Source organism: Triturus cristatus, chromosome 2_1 (genome assembly GCF_964204655.1).
Source record: "Triturus cristatus chromosome 2_1, aTriCri1.1, whole genome shotgun sequence".
NCBI classification, from domain to species: domain Eukaryota; kingdom Metazoa; phylum Chordata; class Amphibia; order Caudata; family Salamandridae; genus Triturus; species Triturus cristatus.
In genome coordinates, this window is record NC_140581.1 from 869,503,497 (window position 1) to 869,528,658 (window position 25,162).

The 25,162-nt window shown below is 41.1% G+C and overlaps 1 protein-coding gene across 1 annotated transcript in view; it reads left to right on the plus strand.

Annotated features, from left to right (window-relative positions):
- The window catches only part of SMC5 (structural maintenance of chromosomes 5), a 680,994-nt gene that overhangs the window by 253,320 nt on the left and 402,512 nt on the right, over positions 1-25,162 (plus strand). Inside the window, exons 12-13 of the mRNA XM_085633014.1 lie at positions 11,048-11,142; positions 15,738-15,870. Coding sequence (XP_085489140.1) covers positions 11,048-11,142; positions 15,738-15,870 — 228 coding nt within the window. The remainder of the gene's footprint in view (positions 1-11,047; positions 11,143-15,737; positions 15,871-25,162) is intronic.

Sequence of the window (25,162 nt, forward strand, 5' to 3'; positions counted from 1 at the left end):
AAAATACCTTGGAATTAATATACGAATATATGTGTATGTATATACATTTATTTAACCTGTATGGGGAATGCAACAAGAAAATGTAGTAGGTTCACTCTTAACCTGGTTAGCAAGAACCTATATTGTGTGTGTTGTTGACCCAGGTTAAGTAAGGTTTAATATCAATACAGGCAAATTTGAGCATGGGCAAGAACGGTAGGTCTAGTCGCATTTATGCCCGTTCTCTCTTCCATACATTTAGCTAAGAACAATTTACTCAGTGTTTTGAAGAATCCAATAGAAAAAGTAACCAGTTTGACTTCCTTGGTGTGTGTTTGATGTATTGTCTGTGCTTAGAAGGTGAAATGAAGTACACAAGGGGCAAGGAGCAGGTGGGTTAGTCTTCTTTATTGAGAACGTCATATGACAATGTCCTATCCACAGGGTAAGCCAGAGATAACTGACTCTCCCAACACTTGGCAACAGTCTTTTGTCATAAGCATTCTAGTACACCTAAGAGTTCCATAACAACTAGTCAGCTGACATGCAGCAGCATGTCAGGCAAATACCACTCACCTTTCTCTGAAACCTAAAACAAGAACACATAAAAAAAACACAGTTCACATAGAAATGCAACAAGCTATAAGAACTATGAACAAGAAGTACAACTAAGATAATACAAAATCATGCAGTGCACCCAAAGCTTTTCATGTGCGGGAGCTCCTGCGTAAGTGAGTTCCAACCTTGGAAGGAACATCAAGCATCATGTTTAATGTAGTTACCAGAACGAATGGGAGCAATCCTGCTCAAATTCCATATGCGCCCATCATCAAGTTTCACAGCATTACGAAATAACTTCACCACCTTAAATGGCGGGGAGAATTTTACACCAACTGACTTCTGAGGAAAACATACTTTCACTCTATCTCCCAACAAACCTTTGTGTGAGACAGCATGTCTAGAGTCAAAGTTGGCTTTTCTCTTGGCTGACTTGAGTTCCTGATTAACCTTCCATTCAGCGTCCCTGACATCTTCATTCACAGCACCTTTCTCCCTCATCCAAGATTGAAACATTTGAGTGTTAGGAGTACGGCCCCTAAATATTTCAAATGGGATTTTCCCTGTGGTTGAGTGAGGGGTCAAGCGATAAACCATCACTCTTTCTATTTTACAAGACCTCCAGTCTTTACCCTGATCTTTAGCAAGTTGAATTGACTCTTTTAGCTCCCGGTTGAACCTCTCTACCATTCCATTACACTCAGGATGATAGAGAGAACAACGCTTGTGCTTGATCCCTTTTTGCTTTAAAAATGCTTCCATTTCCTTTGACACAAGTTGAACTCCGTTGTCTGTCAACATGGATTCTGGGAGAACCTCTCTACAAAAGATTTCCTCCAAGAACTTAGTAACGTCTCTAGTTTCGATGCTCTGCGTCACTTTAATTTCAGGCCACCTTGAGTACATGTCGATCAACACTAGGACACAAAACTGGCCCGTCTTATTAGTGATTGGCCCCAAAAGATCTAAGGCCACACGTGGGCGCCTCACGAATAATCAAAGGTTGTACTCTCGTCTTGTATGTTTTATCACAAGTAATGCACTCAGTGCGGTCTCTTATCACAGGTTCTACAAGGATATCAATCCCTGGTCACCAGAAATACAAACAAACCCTCTCCTTGGTTTTGTAGATGTACCTGATGGGCTAAATTGATGATTTTCATCCTAACCTGTGTGGGAGGAATGAGTCTTGTGCCCCTCTAAAGCAAACCCCTACTTACAGAGAGTTCATCACGAACGTTCCAGAACTTCCGGACACATTCACTCAGTCTTGATCCCAGGCCAACCTTCAGCAACCAACTTGCAAATTTCATTCATGACTGCATCATCCTTCATGGCATCCTTCCATTCTTCCTCAGAAATCACACCTTCCACAATCTCGTACACCTTGTAGTCATAGTCTTCCCAAGGATCTTCTGGATCAGCTAAGGGACTCTCCCTCTGTTTTGTGACTAAGCGAGAGAGACAGTCCACAAATTTGTTCTCCGCTCCGGGTATGTAGCTTACAGTAAAATCATAATCTTGCAGAGCAATCACCCATCTACATATCCAGGAGGAGATGGCTTCAAGACTTTTTTTCAATTTCTTGATGGGCCAGAAGATACACATAGCCTCTTTTTCGATCACAGAGTATTGCACCTCCGGACCAACAAGCGTTCGTGAAAGAAACATGATGGCCACCTCTTTACCATTTTTTACTTGTTTCAGGACAGCACCCAATCCCTTCAAACTGGCGTCGGTAAATAGAATCGGATTTGAAGAGGTGTCAAAGCTCTGAAGAGAGGGTGCATGACTTAGAGCCTTCTTGACATCCTCAAATTCTAATTGGCAAGGAGAATACCAAGAAAACTTCACACCTTTTTTTAGGATGGACCTTAGAGTGAAGGTGCGAACTGAGGAACAAATTTATTACAGTACTCCGCCATCCCTAAAAATGTGACAAGGTCATCTCTGGATTGTGGGACAGAATGTTCCTCAATAGTCTTCACCAGGCGATCTCTAGGTTTAACTCCTCCCGCAGTCAGACTGTGGCCCAGGTGATCGATCTCCGAGAGATTAAACTTGCATTTATTCTCGCGCAAGGTTAAACCCCTCGCACTGAGCTTTTCAAGGACGATTTTAAGCCTCTCATCATGTTCCTGTTGAGGCGAGCCATGAACTAAGACTTCGTCCTGATAAATCTTAACCCCCTCCACACCATCCAACGCATCTTCCATAACTCTTTGAAAAACGGAGGGTGAGGAATTCGAGCCAAAAAGAAGACGGGTGAACTTGAAAGTTCCGAAAGGGGTTATAAAGGCTGTCAAGTTCATGGACTCATCATCAATCTTGACCTGATGATAGGCCACCTTGAGGTCTAGAGTGGAGAACACTCGAGCATCTTTCAACTGAGCCAGCATCTCTCAGATGTTTGGAAGAGGGTACCTGTCCGAGATAACTGCCCGGTTGAGGGCGCGGAGGTCCACACACAATCTCACTTCTCCAGAGGCCGTACGTGCTAATACAACCGGAGCTAACCACTCACAGGCCTCTGTCTCCACAATTATTCCTTCTTTCTTTAATTTTTCAAGCTCAGAGTGCATAGATTCTCTCATGGTCAGTGGTACGCCAATCAGATCTTTCGTTAATTTCTGCTACATTGTTCGATACAACATTCAAATGATTAGAGTGTGGAGTGATGTCTCTAAGAACGATGCAAGGATCACCGCCTGGAACCAACGAGACCCCTAGATCAGCCTGATGGAACCAGTTGATAATGCTGTCACCCCTGCAAGAGACATAACTCTTCCCTGCTGTTAGTCTTCCCTTGTATTCAATGTTGCCCATAAAATAACCAAACAATTTAATGGGTTGACCACCATAAGCTAATGGCCTAATGTCGGGTTTGTAGGCTTTCACCTTCCCATTCAACTTGCTGTCAAAGAAGACTTTTGGGATAAAAAATCTTTGCTCCAGAGTCAAAAAGCATTCTGACTGTGCATTCATTTTTACTTGTACCTCATCTACAGGACCTTTACTCTTGTTCTGACCATTTGTGTAACAAGATTTCCCCACTGTAAAATTCATCGTAATCAGAATCACTCTCCTCCTCTAGGGAAACCTCTTTGACACGTCTGCCCTTTTTGTTTTTCGGAGCTCTACAAGCTTTGGCAACATGTCCAATTTTCCCACAGTTGCTGTACTTAGATTTGAGAGCAGGACATGACTTGTCATTAGCAAGGTGACCAAACATGTTGCAACGAAAACACCTCACATTAGAGTTTCCCTTGGGTTTAAATGAATAAGAATGTGCTGGTTCATGCTGTTTCAAAGTAGGTTTTAACAAGCTTTTTGTCACAGTGTGTACTTTTTCTTCCACTTTTCCATTTTCCTTTTTGATGACCTCAACGCAGGCAAGTGAATGTTCTATTCTCTTCACTATGGAAACCACTTCGTCTAATTTTGGATCATCTTTTTGCCACAGTTCATCTTTGATCTTTTCAACATTGCAACCTAACATAAACTGATCGCGAATGCGCTCCTCAAGTGACCCATCAAACTTACAGGTGGCGCCCAATTTACGAAGTGCAGTAATGTAAGCCTCAACAGATTCTTCAGATTTCTGTGTTCGCCTTCCGAAATGATACCGCTACAGAATAGTGCTGACTTTTGGAAGGTAATGTTTATCAAGTTTTTTTTTTTAAACAAATCTCAAATTCATTAAGGCTATCAGCCTCGCCATCACACAACGCAGGAAGATGTTCGAACACTTCGTGTCCTTCAGAACCTAGACAGTGTAATAGCAGAGCTGATTTTCTCTCAGAGATACACCACAAACCCTAGAATAGTTGAGGAATACTTTTTTCCATTTAGACCATCGTAAAGGTAGGATCACCAGGGTTGGATAGAAAAAATGGAGGAGTAAAATTTTGCATTTTGAATAAGTGCAGGTAAATTAGAATACACTTGGCACATCAAAGGAATAAAGTGACGCCTTAACAATAATACATTTTCCCAAACAATAACTATGTTGCTTTAGAGATGAAGAAATGTAAAAAATATATTATTTATGGTGCGCTTGTCACCGAAGAAACAATCCGACAAGCAGGTGTGCTTGTCACCGAAGAAATAATCTGACAAGCTGGTGTGCTTGTCACCGTAGTAATGATGAGGGATTTTAATTTTGCAAGAAAGTGTAAGCAGGTGGCAAACAGGTGTGTTTAACACTGAAGTGATTACGTAGAACTGTAATTTGACAAGAGTGCTCTTCTCCGGAGAAGTAATTAATAAGTAAGTGTGCTTGTCACCGAAGGAATGGTTTAACAAGCAAAGTTTTTCATGAAGAACTGTAACGTGTGTACTGGTAAAAGAATGGTGTGCTTGTCACAGAGGAGATGATTTGACAAGCGAAGTTGTAGGACTGGAAGGTGTTAAAAGGGTGTGCTTGTCACCGCAAGAATAATTTAACAAGCACAAGAGTGTTGCCAGGAAACAGGAGGAAAAGAAATATCTCCGAAACGGAGGCACGGTGCTGACTTCCGTAGTCAGGTTTCCAAGGCATAAAGTTGCCTAGCAACAACAAAGGCAAGAATCCTAGGGACGAAGACGTCAATACGCAGGAGTGCGGATGAACTCCGTAGAGCGTATTACGTTGCGTGTGGATTTAAGCTGATGTCGCCATGCGGAGTGAAGAACGCTGAGGGATGCTGCGTGCGATGACAAATGAATAGTGCATGGAGCGCGCGCAGGTAACGACGAGTGTTCTTTTAAAAAAAAAAAATGCCACAAAGTAAATTAGCAGAGCCAATGCCATTGTAAATCCGTAGAAAAGGCAAGGTGGATGAAATGTAGCGCCGAGAAGGCGTGTGTGTAGAGGATGTAACGACACACGAGAGTTTAAAAGTTGGAGTGTATGTAGAGGGAGGCAGCAACATGCGAAAAATTAAAGGCTAACTCAATGAAAGCATGCAGCGCACAGTACCTTTAGTTTAAACACAGGTGTGCTAGGACGTTTTTTGTCATTTTGTATTTGAAGAGCTCTTCTTACTTGTTTGAATAAAGACCACCTTCTCCTTCAGAAATGACGTGCATATCCTCTTTCGTATGAAAGAAGTAACGTTGATTACCAGGGTCCGTGGTTCTCCGCTCGTTACCGGTGTAATGAAGTACACAAGGGGCAAGGAGCAGGTGGATTAGTCTTCTTTATTGAGAACTTAATATGACAACGTCCTATCCACAGGGTAAGCCAGAGATAACTGACTCTCCCAACACTTGGAAACAGAGTCTTTTGTCATAAGCATTCTAGTACACCTAAGAGTTCCATAACAACTAGTCAGCTGGCATGCAGCAGCATGTCGGGCAAATACCACAGAAGGTATCAGAACGCTACATAGATCTAAAATGGAAATGGCAACCTAAAACTTGAGATCTCTGTGTAATTTTAGTAATCTTTCTTAATTGTCTTGCAAAGAAGATAATTTGAAGTTTAGCACGTTTATAACTGCCTCACTCGAACCAGCCTCTGAAATGGCTGGTTGGATGGGCGAACAGTCTGTCATATATGCACAAGTACTAAACTCACAGACAGGTCTTCCTTATCAATAAGTAGCACTTCACATGCTAAGAAAGCAAGACAACGTATTTAAAAAAAAAAGCCTGTGTGGGTGAATGTCACATACGACAGTGGGCAAATTGGCAGCACTGGTCACCTTTCAGGAGCATCATTTAAATGAGTAGCATGAAATGTATCACTTGGTAGCACTTTCATAGGCAGGCTGGCAGGACTGAAAAATAGTCACATGTGAGGACCATCTGCAAAGGGGCATGTTGGAGGGGAGTTAAGGGTCTGTGTCATATTTACGTCTAACCATGGTTATTAATATTTTATGTGGTGGTATCAGATAAGACCCCAGTCATGGTCTCACTGTTTGTTTTTGTTAGCGGGTAAAAATTTAGAGTTTCAGTTCACTCGTAGGTGGGTGATGTGGAGCAATGCGGGAGTACATTGTTGTGCGCATCTCGATAGGACAACGTGTACTGGCACCGGAGACCTAGTGCATTTCTGGATGGACGGATGTCGATTTGAAGTTAAATGGATTATACAACATATGTTTGAGCATTCTACATGCCATGGATTTAAACACCATTCTAAGATGGCGGTGAAATTAAGTTTGTCAGCTACCGCACTAGCACTTAGCGTCGTCTTTATACTCGTCCGTCACAGAAGTTTGTTTATACAAGGCACAGCCTGCAGCCTCGTCTATCCAAGATCGGATAAACAAGGCTTGGTACTCTTGCATAATCTGAGAATGTTTGAACTTTTGATGTTGAATGGCAGATTCCCAGAGGACTCCCCTGCCTCTTATACTTATTGGGGTCCATATGGACACTCACTAATTGATTATATGGTGGTGTCTCACCAATTTTTTAGTGTATGCTCGCAATTCAAGATACTGCCAACAAGTATGAGTGATCATGGAGTTTTGGCTGTGGATGTTAAAATGGAATTTGAGCAGCCCGAACTTTGGAACCAAAGGGATGAAAGCATTGTATATCATTGTAGTAATGGGCGTAATTTTTGGTCAAATAATACGCTCCCAAGCTTTAAGAGAGTTTTCAAAGATGTGGTCTCTAATCACATACAGGAATCCCCCATTGCCAGGTTCGAGAGATTTCTGTCTGTAATTAGAACCTAGAGAAGTAAAACACAAGTTTTCAGTTCTGCATCTCCAGTGGTTAAATTATGGGAGATTAAAAAACTAAATTGGGAAATTAACGATTTGATCATGGAACAATTTAGGCAGTCTTCAATACCCAGGCAAAGGAAAATTAATAGACTAAAACAGGTAAGGAAAAGGAAAGTGGTATCAGAATGTAGAAGGGTGGAAGATGCAAACTGGGTCAAACTACGAGAGGTCGCCCAGTCCGGTGACACCAAGAAATATTGGGCGTTAATGACCACATTTTGTGATGGGAGAGAGAAGGCAAAGTCCATTCTGGTATCAGATGAAGAATGGTCTACATATATTTCCGAGCTGTATGCTCTAAATTCCTCAGTCGGATGGGATCTTGATGTTGTCTCTGATTTTTCCGCGGGGAGTGAGTATGGAGCCCTCTTGAGCAATAAAATAGAGGGTTATATCAAATGGGCAAGATACTCAGGTGCGATGGGCCCGCATGATGTACCAATAGCCATAATTAAACAGGATGGTGAAGCATGGGCAGAATTCTTACATCCACTATTTGTCCACTGTTACACTCATGGGGACATTCCACTATCCTGGAATGGAAGTATAGTTGTTCCATTATACAAAAAGGGTCAAACAAATTCCCCCGCCAGTTTTAGACAAATATCTCTTCAGGATGCGACTGGTAAATTGTTTGCTAAGAGCATTCTCACCCATCTCCAAGATTGGGCCTTTGGAAATGGTTTTATTCCTGTGGAGCAAACTGGCTTCCGCAAAAATAGTGGTACCCTCGATAACATCACTGCCTTGCAAACCTGAATTGAAATGTATCCAATGTGACGGGGAATGCTGTTATATGCGGCTTTTACAGACTTCGCTACGGCCTTTGATCAGTTTGATCGGGGGACCTTGTGGAGAAAATTGTTCTCCATGGGGATACCAGTGAATTTACTAAGACTGATTATAGAACTGCATTCCTCCACTTGGACGAAGGTCCTATTGGTAAAACACAGGGTCGGTCAAGTAAAATAAAGACCCATAATGAGTTGAAGCAAGGGTGCCTTCTGGCCCCTCTCCCTTTTTCTCTTTATGTCAATGATTTGCCAAGCAGAGTGGGGCTCAGCAAAGGGGATTCCCCAAAATTAGGAAATTTTAAGTTGAGCTGCCTGCTATACGCTGACACCGCCATAATAATGGTTTAATGCCAATTGGACTCCAAAGACGACTTGCTGAGTTAACTAGGTACACAGAAGAATACTACTTAAAAATAAATATTTTAAAGAGCCACGTTATGGTTTTTAGATATCGGGGCTGTAGATTCAGAAAGAACATGCATTGGTTGTTGGGGAACGAGAAATTGGACGTATTAAAGTTTTACCCATATTTAGGAAAAAAAATTCAAACAGGTGTTCCAACAGAAATCGCATGGATCATTTCAGAGGGAAGGCAATTTCTCAGGCCTCTGCAATCAATCGATTCTAAACACACTGTGGGAAAAGACATTTTGCACATATTTTATCAGTTTTTAAAATAAAGATACCGCAAGCACTAAGCTATGCCTGTGAACCAGTAGATGCATAAGAATAGAATGAATTTGAGAAAGTAGAGGGATGGATTTTGCGCCAAATTTGTAATCTGAATGACGCTGCTCCTATAACAGCGATTCGTCTAGAATTCGGTTTACTCTCCAACTACGTGCTCTCTATGGCTGCATGTTTAAGATGTAGAAACGCACTAGGGAGTAGCTCTGAGACCGCCTTACGGGTAACGTTGTGTGAGGAAATTTTTGTCATCATGAAGGGAAAAAGTGCTCTTTTTAGGAATTATCAAAAACCCAAAAAACTGTTGGGCTTTGAGATGGACAGTATGGCGGTGCTTCCCAATCAAGTTCTGAAAACCAGAATTAAAAAAACAATCTACGGTGTTCTCGTAAAAGAGACATTTTATTGTTCGCAGGATATAGTAATAATGACTGTATAGCAGGGAGTAGTATCTATTAAAAGCCTCAACCTTATGTTTTATGGAATCTCTAACATGGAGTACGTAGAGCTATTTTGCTGCTTAGGTTGAATTTACTCCCTTTAAGAACTGTAACAGGAGCTTGGGAGGGCCTTGCTAGACATGAAAGACTCTGCCATTTATGTAATTCCTGTGTACAATACTTAAATCATCATCTATTCGTTTGTCCCATATTACAACCTTTACGCCGTTGATACTTAAGAATTTGTTTTCTAAAGTACAACATTGCAACAGCAGAAGAAGCCCGTAATGGTCTGCTGACCCAACCCCCCCCCCCCCCTTCTGAACAAGTTTGTTTTAATTTTTTTTGCTTTTTTTAAACAATTCTTAAATATATTCTAGAACAGTATTGGTTTAAGAATGTATTCGCGCACTTGCACTTTTTTGATACTCACTATGCTGCTAGTTATCGAGTACTGTATTCTGAATCGTAAAACCTTGTTTTTATTATGAGTCTTAATTCCCACGCACTTTTACTAAGTTGCTAGCTATTGTGTACTATTCCCTGGATCGTAAAACACTGTTTTTTAATATGAAGTTTTCAATTCCCATGCACTCTTATTAGGCTGCTGGCTATTGTGCACTTTACCTTGAATTGTAAAATCCCTGTTTTTACTATGTTTTTAATCCTTAAGCTCTTATTTCAGGTGGGTGTGTGTGTCTGTGTGTGTGTATTTCAGTAATTACCACAAAAGTTTAACCAAAGTTCTCTAAGAATCTCACTGTGGCAATCTGATTTGTTACAGCTCTGTATACTTAGCACTTGCAAGGTCTTTGGATCGGTTTTTGTACATATGCTCTTCTTCTGTTTTTATATGAAATGATGAATTTTATATGGTAAAAATGAAGAACATTTTACTTTTACGGGAGGGTTGTGATGACTTTGGAAGTATATCTTCTATTTTATGTGGAACTCTTTGGAGTCCCAAATCATAATAAAATAAACTTGAAACTTGAGCTTGCAGGTTGTTGCTTTTTTAGTTTGTTTGAATTTTTGGTCCGCACATCGGGTGATATATTTTTTTTACTACATTCAGAACGTACTCTGGACCACTGATTCACTTCAGCCAGTGATCATCACCTCAACTGGTGTTCCTAACATATTCACTTTGTTCACATAGCGGTCCACATGCCCCATGCATGGTTTTCAAAATAGTTGACTTGCATGTGTTGTCCCTATAATCGTTTCAGGTTTGGTGAACACAAAATAAGAGTGTGCCGTCATGGCGGTTTGTTTATAGAACCCACAACCCTCCAGTTGTTCCTTTTACTTTCACTTTTACATACTCAATACGGGTAATTTGTTATCACTTTTAGAACGTTCACAGCACAACTAGCGTTCACATTATATTTACATGGCGTACATGGAGGTTGACCTGCTCCATACACCAGACCTGACCATCAACGCGCTTCCTTTTATATTCATTGTAAAACATATAATTGCCATCACATACATCCACTCCTCTCCCAAACACACAAGTAAAAAACAATTCCATTACAACGCCTGTAGCTCTAATTCTAAAACAATGCGAGACCTATTGCATTGCAAATGCTTGTTTTGAGTTCAAGCATGCCTAAACATCAGAAAAGGACTTGCCACCCTGTGACTCAGACCAGTTTAAAGCTTAACAAAAGTGGACTCCGGAAGTTGATATGATGTGTTTTATTTTAACATAGCAGAAACTAGTGTTAGTGTGGATTTACTGATTTAAGGGGCAGATTCAAGAACATTTTAATCTGTACTAACCAAAGTGTGCATTATAATACAAGTAAATGCCTTTTTATGTTTTGCACACTGAATTGCTTGTTACCTTTTTTCTTTTTAGGTCCGTGACAGTCAGAGGTTAAAGGTAAATGCGGTGTGTGCACCTGTTGAGCCCTGTGGAGAAAAGCGACCTCCAAGGCACATTGAGGAGCTCCAGTAAGTTTTGAGACTTAATCCAGCATGGGCCTTTGAAATATGAATATTTATACTGTGTTACCAATAATGGTTACATCTGTGAACTCAGTCTTATTGCCTTGTCTTCTAATCAAGCAATTGTCATGATTGTGCCTCCTATTTTCAGAGGTGATTGAGGCAGGCATATATATGGCTGTTTTCTTTTTCTGAGTATGATATTTCCATATTATGAAAGGGAACAAATATCTTATGTTTGTGATTGAGGGGAGCAACTGCCTTTGTGTGCCAATGAAAGCACTAATTCCAGACACTGTTGAACATTGCATCTTGCATAAATGGGTCTATTGGACAACTCTAGTATTGTAATTCTCTGTAATGTGCATTGCTTCAGAGACTGTGCCCAGTAATTTCATAATAACTAATTTATCCACCATGAGGCCAGATGAAGCAGCTCCCCCGGCACTGAACCGAACAGTGTCAAGGTCGAGGATAGCTCTAGCAGAGCACACACATCCTATTCTACTCCAAAGTAGAAGCACCCTGTCCTTTAATCTCAGTTCCAGAAAGATTTTTAGAGCGAGTTTCTTTTCCCATCTTGTGATCAATAAAGTCCAACAACACCCGAGGATTTTGACTCACCAAAAATGGCTTCATAAAATAAACTTAGTGATTATTAGAGTGTGATTATTTGTGTCTGTTTTAGAAAACATTTAAATCCTCCACCAGCAATAAATGTTCATAATTTTGGCTAGAGGTGCACTCAAATGTGGATTTAAAACCATGTATAAGAAAACATGTAGCTTTTTTCTTTAATTACACAAGGTTATTGGAGTGCATGCCCCACAATGTTAGATACTGTCCCTCTGCTAAGATTCCTATTTATTGACAAAAATATCATATGACTATCACCCTGTGAGAAATTAGGCTGTTGGTTGACTGGGGTGTGAACCCTGGTCAAGCACCAACCACATTCCTTGTCGGGGTGATGTTGGAAGCTGGCTCTGTATATACTATACCAAAATGATGTATAGTGTGCACGAGTCCAGTGGAACCCCAAAGGTAGGCAGAGGTAAAAGTAGATAGCAACTTACTCTCTATTTGTGGTAGTGTGGGCTAGCGGTAAGGCTTTATCAGAGGGTAGTGTTAAGCATTTGTAGTACACACTCAGTCAGCAAATGATTGCACACACCCAAAGACTAAACTCAGACCAATTTGTTTTGTATAAAAATATTACGTTATTTTATTTCTAGAGCCAAGCCAAGCCTTGCACAGGTAAGTGAAATTAATGCTTTGCAAAATATTATGCAGTGTTTATAGTTGAATGCAAGTTCAAATGCAGTTGTTTGAAATACAGGTAAGTCAAGGATTAAAAATGTCTGTACAGTTTACTTTTTATTTACTTTTTCAGTTACGTTTTCTACTTAGTGTGATATGAGATATCACACTGGGACATTTCCTAAAATCAGTTTTGTACAGTTGTAATTTTTCTGGTTTTCATACAATTCAATCCACACTTAAAACAATTTTCAAAGAAAAACAGTCAATGTATTCCTATGGAGAGAAATGAAGTTATTGGTTATAAGATAAGTAATCTGCAGCCTGGGACAGGCTGTAGGCACCAAATGACTGAGGCAGGAAAACTCCAACTTTATAAAAGTGGCATTTTCAAAATTGTAATTTAAAATTTGACTTCACCATATTTAAGGATTTTTCATTACAATTCCGAAGACACCAAACATGAACTCGTTTCCTGTGTCCATTTGGAAATTACACTTAAAAAATGTAATAAGAGAACTCCAATGATATCTTATGGGAGCGTTAGGCCATGCAGTAGTGAAAAACCTTTTGAATTTTTCACTACCGGGACATGTAAAACTCAGCTGTACATGTCCAACTTTTTAAATGTACTGCATTGAGCCCTCTGAGCAGTGCAAGGCCTACTATAGGGGTGACCTATATGTAATAAAAAGGAAGGTTTGGGCCTGGCAAAAGGTTTATTTCCTAGGTCGACATAGCAGGTTAAAACTACACACACAGGCTGCAATGGCAGGCCTGAGACATGTTTAAAGGTCTACGACACAATCAGCGCTGCAGATCCACTAGTATCATTTAATTTGCAGGCCCAGGCAGTTCCACTTTACTAGGGACTTTCAAGTAAATTAAATATGCCAATTGGGTATAACACAATCTTATCATGTTAAGGTCAAAGTACAAGCACTTCAGCACTGGCTAGCTGTGGTAAAGTGTGCATAGTTTTTTAACCGCCAAAAACAAAGTCGGCACACAGGAGATCTTAGGGCAAAAATGTTAAGGGGAAAACTGCGCCAACAATGTCAGGTTTAACACACCCGAAGAAGATTTCTCAAATTGACTCCATTCTGTAATATCATTCAAATCATCCTTGACCCAATGATGTGGGTCTGTGAGTTTAGAAGCCCTGTGAAACCTCCCAGGCTTAAGAATCCATAACCCACCTTGCTGCCATCGCCCCCTTAAGAATCACAACGTGTATTCTTTGCATTTCCCTACCTCTTCTTTCCTCCCACTCAACAATTCCTTCAACTTCCTGTATATCTTCATGAGGCTTGACACCCAGAAGAAGGTTGGAAGTGACTGTAACACTTACAATATTTTTGGCATAACATATATTTCAGTAGCTTTAATCTTCCACCAAATTTAGTCTACTGTCATCATAAGCCCCCTGCCGTAATTTTCACAAGCAGCTTAAAATTAGTGTTCAGCAATGTGACTGGCAACTAGTTCTCATGTTAAGTATTTGTGGATTCTCTATTGATGACTCTAAAACATGCTGCATTGAATTTGATGAAGCCAAATTATATCTAATACTTGAAAATGTCCTTCAAGGAATTAGGCCAAAACATCCAATGTTTACAAATTCTTTGCAAAAACACAGTCTCAATAGTTTCAGCCTCCAACAATTGCAGTGCTTCTCTATCAAACTTTGGTAACCTGTCTGTCAGATGCTTCTGCTTAGGTATGCAGCGCATACTGTTATGTTTCTTACAGGTAAAGCTTCTATTCAGACCTTCACCGGCAGTGACAGTCACACTGCCAAATGTCCCTGCTACAGTCGGGTCTAGCTGTCTGCTACTACTCTAAAACTCGGGGAGGCCGTTCCTTGGCCCCATGCTGCTCAAGCAACATTGAGATGGTATATATTTGTGCTTGTTGATGTGCACTTTTGATTAATTCCTACTAACTGGGCGGCCCTTGGTCTTGGGGTTAAAAGCTCTAGCACAGGTGCTATGTATTCATCACATTCTGATGAAGACTCTGGAATTCCTCCAAGGTCTGAAACACAGTCAACAATACCGCATCTAGACTAGGGACATAATGCTTAGGCCTTAGGCCTCATTATTTTCCCTTAGTTTGTTTCTCATTAGTATTTATTGTCATACTACAGTCACTAGCAACCTTTTACATAAGTGTTTAACTTTAATAATTATCACTATGTGATCACCACCAGCAATGAGCACTTTTATTTTTTTTGCAATCATAAGTTTTTGAATTAAATTAAGAGGCCTATAGTGATTTCTATTCATACTGTTTATATTCTTCATTACATGAGAAGTTTCTGGTTCAGCTACTGTTGTGTATTGTGAGTCATCAGTTAAAAGGTTGGTACTCCTACGGCTAGACATTCTACAATACCAATAAAGAGTTTTAAAAACTTTTTTTATTTTTAATGGCCATGTACAACCTTCATCTACGGTGCCTCACAAAGGCATTATTAGAACTGTACTTGAGACCTATCTCCACTTGCTTACACCACTGGAGAAGAGGGTCGGCTTGATCAACCCTATGCAAGGTCTTACTCATTTTCTGCCTAGGGCAGCCAAATTTATGATGGACAAGCAGTTGTACTTTGTCCTCTGAGGAGACCAAAAATATTTTTGAGTAATCAAACCAGCCATCTTTATGTGACTAGCAACATGCTCTTAGCTTCCTTCACAACCAGTTCCTAAAGTTAATTCTACTGAAAGTGAAGTAGATCTTCTCAAAGGGGCTCCTGTTCATGACTGTTTCTAAGTTGCCCACTATTAGCAACCCAGCTTCTACTCTGTCATCATTAAATACTTTCACCAGCCAATATAGCCTAAGCTTAGACCTAAAAACCTTGCTTAGTAACACATATTTGCTTCGAACTTTACACTTTTTCCTATATACTCCTTTTATCTGCTTGGCTTATCTTTCCAAGTATGAAGAATCTACATAGGAACTTGAGCATTAGTCATAAAATGCATCTTTGCTCAACTTATTTGTTTATTTCCTTGAACGTTTTTCATAAGTCTTCTTGGATATATTGTATGTTCTGGCTTTGGCTGTGCAACTAGGGGAAATGCTTTTTAACAGGAGGTGCATGTACAGCCAAAGTCATGTATTCCTATTCTGCAGTCACAACTGTTGTTGCATGATTATCGCATTCAGTGACGTATTACCCTCCCAAACAGTATTCCTGCCTGGTAGCAATGTTAGGATAGATATTTGCCTTCAACGTATTTAAGTTCATGCTTATATTCTTTGTTCTAATTAAATGTGTTTAACCTGCAATACAGGCTATATCATGTAACTGCTTCCCTTTTACTTCCACACAGACATTATGGATTTTTCTCTTATTTAAGAGAATTATTTGATGCACCACAACCTGTGATGAGTTATCTCTGTTTTCAGTACCATGTTCATGAAGTCCCTGTGGGAACAGAAAAGACACGATCCATGATAGAAACGGTAAGACATTTTCAACGCTGAATATGTTCATTGCCAGTGGAAGAATGAATTGGTACATTCCAAAACTGTGAAGCATTTACCATCCTGAATGTTTTTTCGCAGTAATGGAAAGGGCTCTACAAAGGTTTTTTAAAATGTTGAGACTTTTCCCCCTATGGTAAAAAGTGGGAAGTAAAATCAATTTACTGGGAATAATACAAAAAACAAGTCAATAATTGATTTTTTTTTTTTTATATCTGAGACTTCTAGCCGCAGAATCCTTAGCATAGAATTATCCCCAGGCATCAGACTGGATCGGGAAATTCTTTTGTGAGCAGTAACCCTGCGCACCGGTTGGTGTCATCGTTCTGTTCTGCGTGGTGTCCTCTGTGCCAGAAGTGACGTGCCTATATGGGCGCCACCCCAGCATGCTGACGTAAATTTTTATTTCCCACGCCAGTCAGTGCAGGTCCGGAGAAGAGGTACGCCCAGTCACTTTTTGACTGACATTTTTTCAACCCTTTTGATGAATGTTTTGACATTGTCTCCCGGTGCAGCCAGGAAATCTGCGAGGAAGGTTGGCTTTAAGCCCTGTGGCTCCAGTCATCAGCAAATGTCGGTGACGGATCCAGACGTCATCTGCCTCTGGTGCTACCTGCGTGTGCACGACGCCAAGACCTGCGTCGAATGTCACGCAATGCACCTCCAAGGCCTTGAGGGAGTGGTCAGGCAGGCTACTTGCTGTGCGACTTGAACCACTGCCTTGTTCCCAGTCAAAAGAAAGGTCCTGGGATCAGTTGCTAAGTCACTCAAGCTCTTGCATTTGCACTCTAAGTCGGCCGGGCATTTGAGTAAGTCCAACAAGCGCAAAAAGAATAAAAAGTCAAAGAGGTCTTCGATTTCGCTTTGCCTGTCGAAGTCATCCGAAGAGACAAGAGAACTTCCGCATTCTAGGCCTGGGTCTGCGGTTGAGCCTGAGCCAGGGACGTCTCCACGCCTCCCGGAGTTTCCTGGAACCAGAGCCACCCCCGCCAAATTCTGTGAGCTTTATGAGACCATACACATCAGGCACGCCCTAGATGGCAGGGCCTCGAACCAGGTTTTCTGCCGGCAGGTTTGCTGCCAACGTTTGTGGGGCACCTCTGATGCGTGGACGGATCTGGATTGTTCCAGTCCAGCCACCACGGTTCCCAGTCTCATCCTAGACTCCAACACAGAGTCGGCTGGACGTTGTAAAGCTCCAGCGCCTATGAGAGGCATCCTAAACTGCGTCCTATTCCTATGGGCTAAGATTTGGGGATTAACGGGAGAGGCCACTGGACTCTGATGAATACCAGCCCCTAGATGTCACCGAGGACACCTGATGTGATGATCTGGCTGGTGCCACTGGACTGGACACGTCTCCGGAAACTGACTTGGTCTCTCCTCCTACGGTGGCGACGGAGGAGGAAGCCTCATTTGCTATGGTGGTGAGAAGGGTGGCCTAGGTCCTGGACCTTCAGCTGCCCTCTGTGTCTGTCAAAACGATGTCTTGAAAGAGGTGCTTCACCTGGGAGTGACCTTATTCGAACCGCTTCTCCCATTTAATGAATCCCTCCTGGATCTCAGGGCCTCCTGTGAGTAGGACAATAGCCCTCCGCCATCACGACGTCCCAGGGGCCCCCAGTTTCCTTACTCAGCTCCCCACCCTGGACAGCTTCATGGTCCAAGACTCCACTTCCAAAGTAAATCCTGGTGCTTTCCCAACCACTCCACCTTATAGGGAATGCCAAGAGGCTGGATACCTCGAGGAAGATGATGTTTTCTTCCACCAGTCTTTCACTCCTGTCAGTGAATATCACATGCCGTTTAGGCCGATACTCCCTTTCACACTGTGACTCGGAAGGAGGTTCGGCCATATTCTGCCAGGCTATGGCTGATGGAAGAGATGCGGCTAAGTTCACCATACATTGTGGACTGAATACGACTAAGCCTGGGCAGTGAACTTCGTGCACTCCACAGAACATGCAGAGTTCCCAAAAACTAGTTTTTTTCCTCGCTCATGCTTGCCACCGTCAAGTTGGGGAGCGCTAACATAGAAAATCCACCTCCCAGCGAGATTTTTCCACGCTCGCCGATGTCAAGTTGGCTAGCGAGAAAAATTCACGCTCTGGCATGATTTCTCAACGTGGGTGATCTTGACCACTCATGTTGAGAAACCTTCCGTTCACGTGGAGAAAGCAGCCACTCGAGTAGAAAATCTACTCAAGCGGCAGAAAAGAGGCAGCGCCCTCTTGTGCTACGCATGGTGCCATCCGTATTGATTTTGTAGTGCAGGCCAAAAATCAGGCGCTGAAAATCAACGTGAACAGACATGACCAAGCCCACTCCACCACTTGTGGAACTCCGTATAGCCCGGCAGAGTTTTTTTTTTTTTTTAGAACTCCACCAAGGCCTAGATATGACCGACTCGCTAGGCAGAGCAGTTTGATCGTTGGTGGCCCCTAGGTGCTACTCCTGGTTGAGAACAACCAGCTTTTTCGGGAATTTCCAAACCTTGCTTATGGACATGCCCTTTGATGGCTTCCGTCTCTTCGGAGACAATGCAGACTCACCAGGTCCTTGGGCCTTTCTGTGGCCCCTATCAATAACATCTGACCGCTGGGTTCTCCACATTTTCCAAAGGGGCAACTCCCTCCCATTTGCCCCTCCACCTATATCTCCCACTTACAACAGGTTTACTTAGGATCACCTCTCACTACTCCGCCAGGAAGTGGCGGCTCTCTTGGCCTAGAGAGCCATAGAGAGGGTGCCGGCATCAGAAGTTGGTCATTGCTGTTATTCCCGCTACTTTCTGGTGCCCTAGAAGGATAGAGGCCTTTGTACTTACCTAGACCTACGGCCTTTTGATTTCTTCCTGAAAAAGGAGAAATTCAAAATGCTCATGCTCACTCAAGTTCTGTCTGGCTCTGGACCTGGAAGACTGGATGGTAGTGCTGAACTTGCAGGACACAAGCTTCCATATTCCCATCCTGCCTGCTCATAGACGTTACCTGTGGTTCACAGTGGGCCACGAGAATGTTCAGTTTGCCGTGCTCCCTTTTGGCCTTACCAGGGTCCTTCGGGTGTTCACCAAGGTGATGGCTGTGGTTGCAGCTCATCTGCGGAGATCAAGGTTTCCAGTCTTTTCCTACTTCGACGACTGACTTTTGAAGGCGAGCTTGCCCCATGTGTTCGTCTCCCACCTCCAGACTACGGTGGTCCTCCTGCACTCGCTGGGGTTCACTATCAACGTGCCAAAGTCACACCTGATCCCTTCTTAGATGTTCCATTTTTTAGGAGCTGTTCTGAACACAGTGTAGTTTTGGTGTTATTCTACCGAGCAGCTAGTCAAGGATATTCACACTATGATACAGATTTTTAAACCTGTGTCCTGGATTTCAGTGAGACCAACTCTGAAGCACTACTAAAGACCTGCAATGGTGGCTGATAAACCACGTTTGGGTCCGACCCCTCTCCCTTCCCCAACCAGGTCTGACAGTAGTAACAGACTCATCTCTCCTGGGCTGGGACAGCCATCTGTGAGAGGTGGAGATTTAAGGGCTCTGGTCTCCGGTGGATTAAGGACTTTTTTTTTAATTATTATTATATTTTTATTGAGAGTTCATAGACAATCAACATAAAACAATATCATATATAAATACATATTTCGCAATATTGAGAAAAAGATCGAAAAATTATTTAAATCTGAAGTTCACAGTATTATAGTATGATACATAACCATATCGAAAAATACTCTATAATGCAATCACAATATTTCTATAATACAAGAAGAGGACCTAATAATTTAAAGTGCGACAGTGCAATAAATCAACATAATCTAAAGTGCAAAGTGCTGTAACCGAACATATACTCGAATATATATTCTCTCCTTTTATGTCCACTACAAAATGTTATTCTATATCTCAAACACACTCCAATATTTCTTATATTTTCTTACAGTTCCTGATCCTAATGCATATTTATTTTCCAGTTCTTGTATCCTAGACAACTTTGCCCTCCATGCATTAAAAGTGGGTATCTTCTCTGTTCTCCATGCTTGCAGAATTAAAGATCTTGCTATTGAGACTGCGACAAACAAACCTTCCTGATGTGCAGAGGTATCAGGAGAGCAGCCCAAAACCACATTTGACTTGTTAAATAAGATGCACGGATCAATTATAAATTTAAGAGATTTCTCGATCTCCTCCCAAAATCTCTGGATTTTGGGGCATTCCCAGATGATATGTGTCCAGGTTCCTTTCTCTGTGCAACAAAAGCATTTATCTTCTATTTGTGGGTATATTTTATGAAGAAAAGAGGGTGTTCTATATATCAACCATTTCGTATAATATTGCATGCGTTTAAAATTTGCCCCTCTGAAGATAACTGTATTATATTTGTTGATCCTATTCCAGGTTGACTTAAGAATCACCATATCTTCCCTTTTCTTCCATCTATCCCTGGCTTTTTCGTATAGTGATAGGGATTTATTTTCATCAAAGATCTTAATCCAGTTACTAATTTTCCGTTGTGTGGGGGAATTAAGGGCTTCACTAATACTAATTTTATAGCGCAAGCTTTTCATATCTAAATTTTCCAATATAGATTTCAATTTAATAAATGACCATTTCAAAATTGTATTTGAATGTTTGAGTCCTGCTTTGATTTCCACCCAATTTTTCCATCAATTCCCCCGAATAAAATCCTGGATTTGAACATATCCATTTTCTTCCCACAGCTTTAGTATATTACTTTCTAGAAGACATGTTTCCCCCGTATGTATATTTGAAAGCCTAGTTGAAATATTAATTCTAAAAATATCATAGTGCGCTAACAACTGAGTTTTTTGTCTCAATAACCATTGTAGGGTCTTTACCGGACTTTTTTAGGATATTTAGTCACTCTTGTTGGATCTATTATATTGCACTGCCTTAGGATTTTATTCATAAAAAAGTTATCCACCTCTTGATGGTCTAAGAAGAAAAATCTAAAACTGTGATTTGCAAATGTCGCATAATAATAATAATTTCTAATATTTGGAAGGGATAATCCTCCATCAGCAAAAGGATCATTTAAAGTGTCAAGAGCTAATCTTGGCACCTTATTTATCCATAAAAAAGTAGAAAACATACTGTCTATTTCTTTGAAAAAAGTGGTCTGTATTGCACAAGGGGCTGCACTAAAAAGAAAATTGAAAAGTGGAAGAATGGACATTCTAATTAACGCGACTCGTCCAATTATTGACAATGCAAACTGATTCCATCGTTTTAACTGAGACTGTACCTTTCCTAGCAATGGAGTATAATTTAGCGAGAAAAGATCTTCTACTCTCTGAGTTACGTAGATTCCTAAATACCTCTTCGGACGGGTATTATATATCTGTCTAAATTCCAGTAAAAGAGAGTCCACTTCACAATTACATAATATAATTTCTGTTTTAGAGTTATTGATTTTATAGCCCCCTATCTTTTCAAACTCTGCAAAAATACTCAAAACTTCTATCTCTGTATTTTTCTTTGGGTTCAGGAAGAGGACAATATCATCAGCATATAATTTTATGTTTGTCATTCCTTGAACCGGGACTGTGTGAGCTCTTTTTCCCTGATTGCAATTGCTAACGGTTCTATGAACAGAGCGAATAAAATCGGGGAAAGGGGACAGCCCTGTCTGGTGCCTCTATTTATTTGGCATATCCCCATATTAACAGAGTTAATTAAAATTTTGGCCTGTGAATTTGTGTAAAGTTGTTTCAATAGAAAAATAATCTTATCTGGTAAGCCAAAATTTTCTAAAATTGTAAAAAGACAATTCCAAGAAACAAGATCGAATGCCTTTTCGGCGTCTAAAAACCAAATCTGCGCTTTGACCTTATTAATATTTAAAAAATCTAGTGCCTCTAATAAAAAGTTTGTATTATTATACAGCTGTCTCCCTGCTACAAAGCCGCACTGATCTGTCCCAATAAGGGATCCCACCATCTTATTTAGCCTATTGGCAAGGAGTTTAGTAAACATTTTATAGTCAGTATTTACAAGGCTTATTGGTCTATAAGAGTTCACATTTTCGCTATCTTTATCTTTTTTTAAAATGCTGACCACCACTGCCGTGCGAAAAGATGCAGGTGGGTCACCTCCTTGTAGCAATTAATTTGCAAGTTTTAAAAATTCGGGGCAGAGTACAGTAGAGAATGCTTTAAAAAATTCTGCGGGGATGCCATCCTCTCCAGTGGCTTTGCAGTTAGGCAAAGAGCTGACAACCACATCTAATTCTTCCTTCGTAAATTCTGCTAACAAAAGCTTTTTAAAATTATTTTCCAAAGTTGGGATTGGCAATTTCCGCAGAAATTCATCAATTATCCCCGGGGGAGACCTGCTGAGTTGTCTGATATATGTCTTTATAATGTCTAAGAAACACCTTGCCTATTAATGGCGTAGTTTTTACGCAAGTTTTGGTTACATTGTCTTGAATACATTTGATTCTGTTTCGAACTTGTTCTTCCTTTATTTGCCAAGCTAGCAGTCTTCCCGTGTACTCGCTATCTTCATAGCTTGTCTGAAGATATAACCTGCTAGTCCTATCCCCCTAGTCATAATAGAATTCCCTCATTTTTGTTTTTGCGTTCTGTACTTCTTGCCTATTATTTAAAGTCCTATTTCTGAAGTATTCTTGATTTGCATAAGCTAAACTATTTTCTATTGCCATTCTTTCCTCCTTCTTAGCTTTTTGTTTCGGTATCTCTTTTGAGGTAATTATACCTCTCAATGTAGCTTTAAAAGCATCCCATATTATGTTAATTGGGGCAGAATCTTTATTTATAACGAAGAAAGAACCAATCTCCTTCCCTAACTCTGCGCACCATTGCTCATCTGCTAAATTAAATTTATTAAAATACCACCTTCTTGATACTTGTTCATCTTTCTTCCCTAGAAGAACTTCCATTTTAATGAGTATGTGATCTGAGAACGCATTTGCTATATGCTCATATTTACAAATTTCCAGATTATGGGAAGTTAGAAAAAAGTCAAGCCTTGCTGACGAATCATACTTTGCTGAGTAGCAAGAGTACTCCCGTTTAGTTGGATTGTTGAAACGCCAATGGTCTAAAATATCTAAATCTGTCTTACAACTCAGTAATGCAATACATACTTGTGGTTTATTTTGCCTTCGATCTTTTTTTGTAGAATCCACCACCGGGTTTTGCAAATAATTAAAATCCCCTCCCCATATAATCTGACCAGGTATACCCGTCAATGCTTGTTTTAACTGCAAAATGGGGAGCGGGTCATCTACAACTGGTGCATAGATTGTAGCCAGTATCACACTTGTGTGGTTTATTTTCCCATGCAAAAATGTCCATCTGACTTGTGTCTGAATGAGATGCTTCAACATGAAATTGAACATGTTTACCTATATAGATGCTCACACCCTTCTGAGCTGTCCCTGATATAGCCGAGCAGCAAAAACCCGCCCAGTTTTTAAACATTTTACTAGCATCTGTTAGGGCCCGGAAATGTGTCTCTTGTAAAACAATTACATCGGGGTGGTGACTTTTTAGCCAAATTTCTATAGCACCGGTTTTACGCCTATTATTTAAGCCGTTGACATTCAGTGATAAAATTGAGAGTTTATTTCTACTCATAATGCAGCCTGCTTTTTATCCATGCGCGCTAGGGAGTCTCATCTAAAGTGTAATATGTGCTATATGTATAAAAAAATACTTCACTAAGCAAATACATTTTTCCTGCAAATATGTCAAGTGCGCAAGTAGGTAGCCGCTTAATCACTGGCTCTCTTCTCCCGATAAAACCATAATAGACTAAGTTATACGCTAAAATACATGTCATTAAGTAGTGCAGATTACGCAAGTCTGCCATGTCTAATATAGCAATTGTGCAAATCGTACAATAAATACAATAAAGTGCAAATCGCGCATCTAAAACCACATAATACAGTACAGTACAGTTTGTAACAATTGTGCAAAAAGCTATTAAAGTGCGAATCAGGTAACTGTTAGGCCACTCAAAACAATATACTACAGTACATATCAATTATGAAAGGTAAACAGCTAAAGTGCAATAAATTCCAATATCCAATGTGCAATATGTGCAACGTGCAGTCACACAATAGATACAGTAAAGTGCAAGTCGCGTAGCTAGTGCTGTATAATACAGTAGAAAACAATTTGTAACAATTGTGCAAAAGGCTATTAAAGTGCAAATCAGATAGCTATTAGGCCACTCAAAACGATATACTACAGTATGATTTATATCAATTATGAAAGGTAAACACTAAAGTGCGATAGATTCCAATATCTAATGTGCAATATGTGCAGTATGTGTAATATATGCAATATGTGCAACATGTGCAATAAAATAGCTACACAAGGCAGCGTTATTTGCTAACAGCATTATGTATCCTTTTCCTTAACTTATTCAAAAGATCAAAAAATGAAAAAATTCCGTCTATGAACTCTTTTTCTGGCTGCTTCACCCCCATCACCCCCCCCCCCCATCTCACCCCTCCCAGAAGAAGAGAAACCCTACCCTGCCCCACAATCCTTTCCTCTTCCTCCCCCTTCCTATTGCATGCCATCTTGTTGCATCCTGTTGCGTCCCCTGAATCTGAAAGAAACACGTTATTTAGATTCCTCACCTTAGAATATCCCCAGGCGTCAGACTGGATCCGGAAGATATTTCGTCAGCAATACCCCTTGCGCGTCGCTAGGCGTCGTCTGCGGCTCCGCGTCCGTCGTCGGCGTCGTGCGCCGGAATGACATCGTCGGAGTACTTAGACGCCGCCCTCGCGCGCTGACGTCAGTTCTTCTTTTTTCCGCGCCAGTAAGCGCAGATCCGGGAGAGCTACCCCTTTAGTCAATTTTTGACTAACTTTTTCGATCCTTTTTGATCTTGTCAATCGACTCCGGTGCCGGTGGGATGCCTGGTTTTAAAGCCTGTGCTGACTGTAGCCGCCTGATGTCGGTTACGGACCATCACCGCCGGTGCCTTTACTGCTTGGGCCTCGATCACGACGCGGAGTCGTGTTCCTACTGCAAGGCCCTGACCTCGAAGGCTAGACTGGAGCGGTCCCGTAAGCTTCTCGAGATTCGCCACTCGGCTCCGCGCGCCTCTCGATCCCAGTCCAGGAGGAGGTCCAAGGATCGGTCGCGGAGCCGCAGCCAACGTCACCATCGGTCGTCGGGATCCAAGTCTTCGGGTAAGTCGAAACACTCCAAGAAGTCCAAGAGGCGATACCGCTCTTCGGACTCCCCTCGCCAGTCGCGCGACTCGGCCGA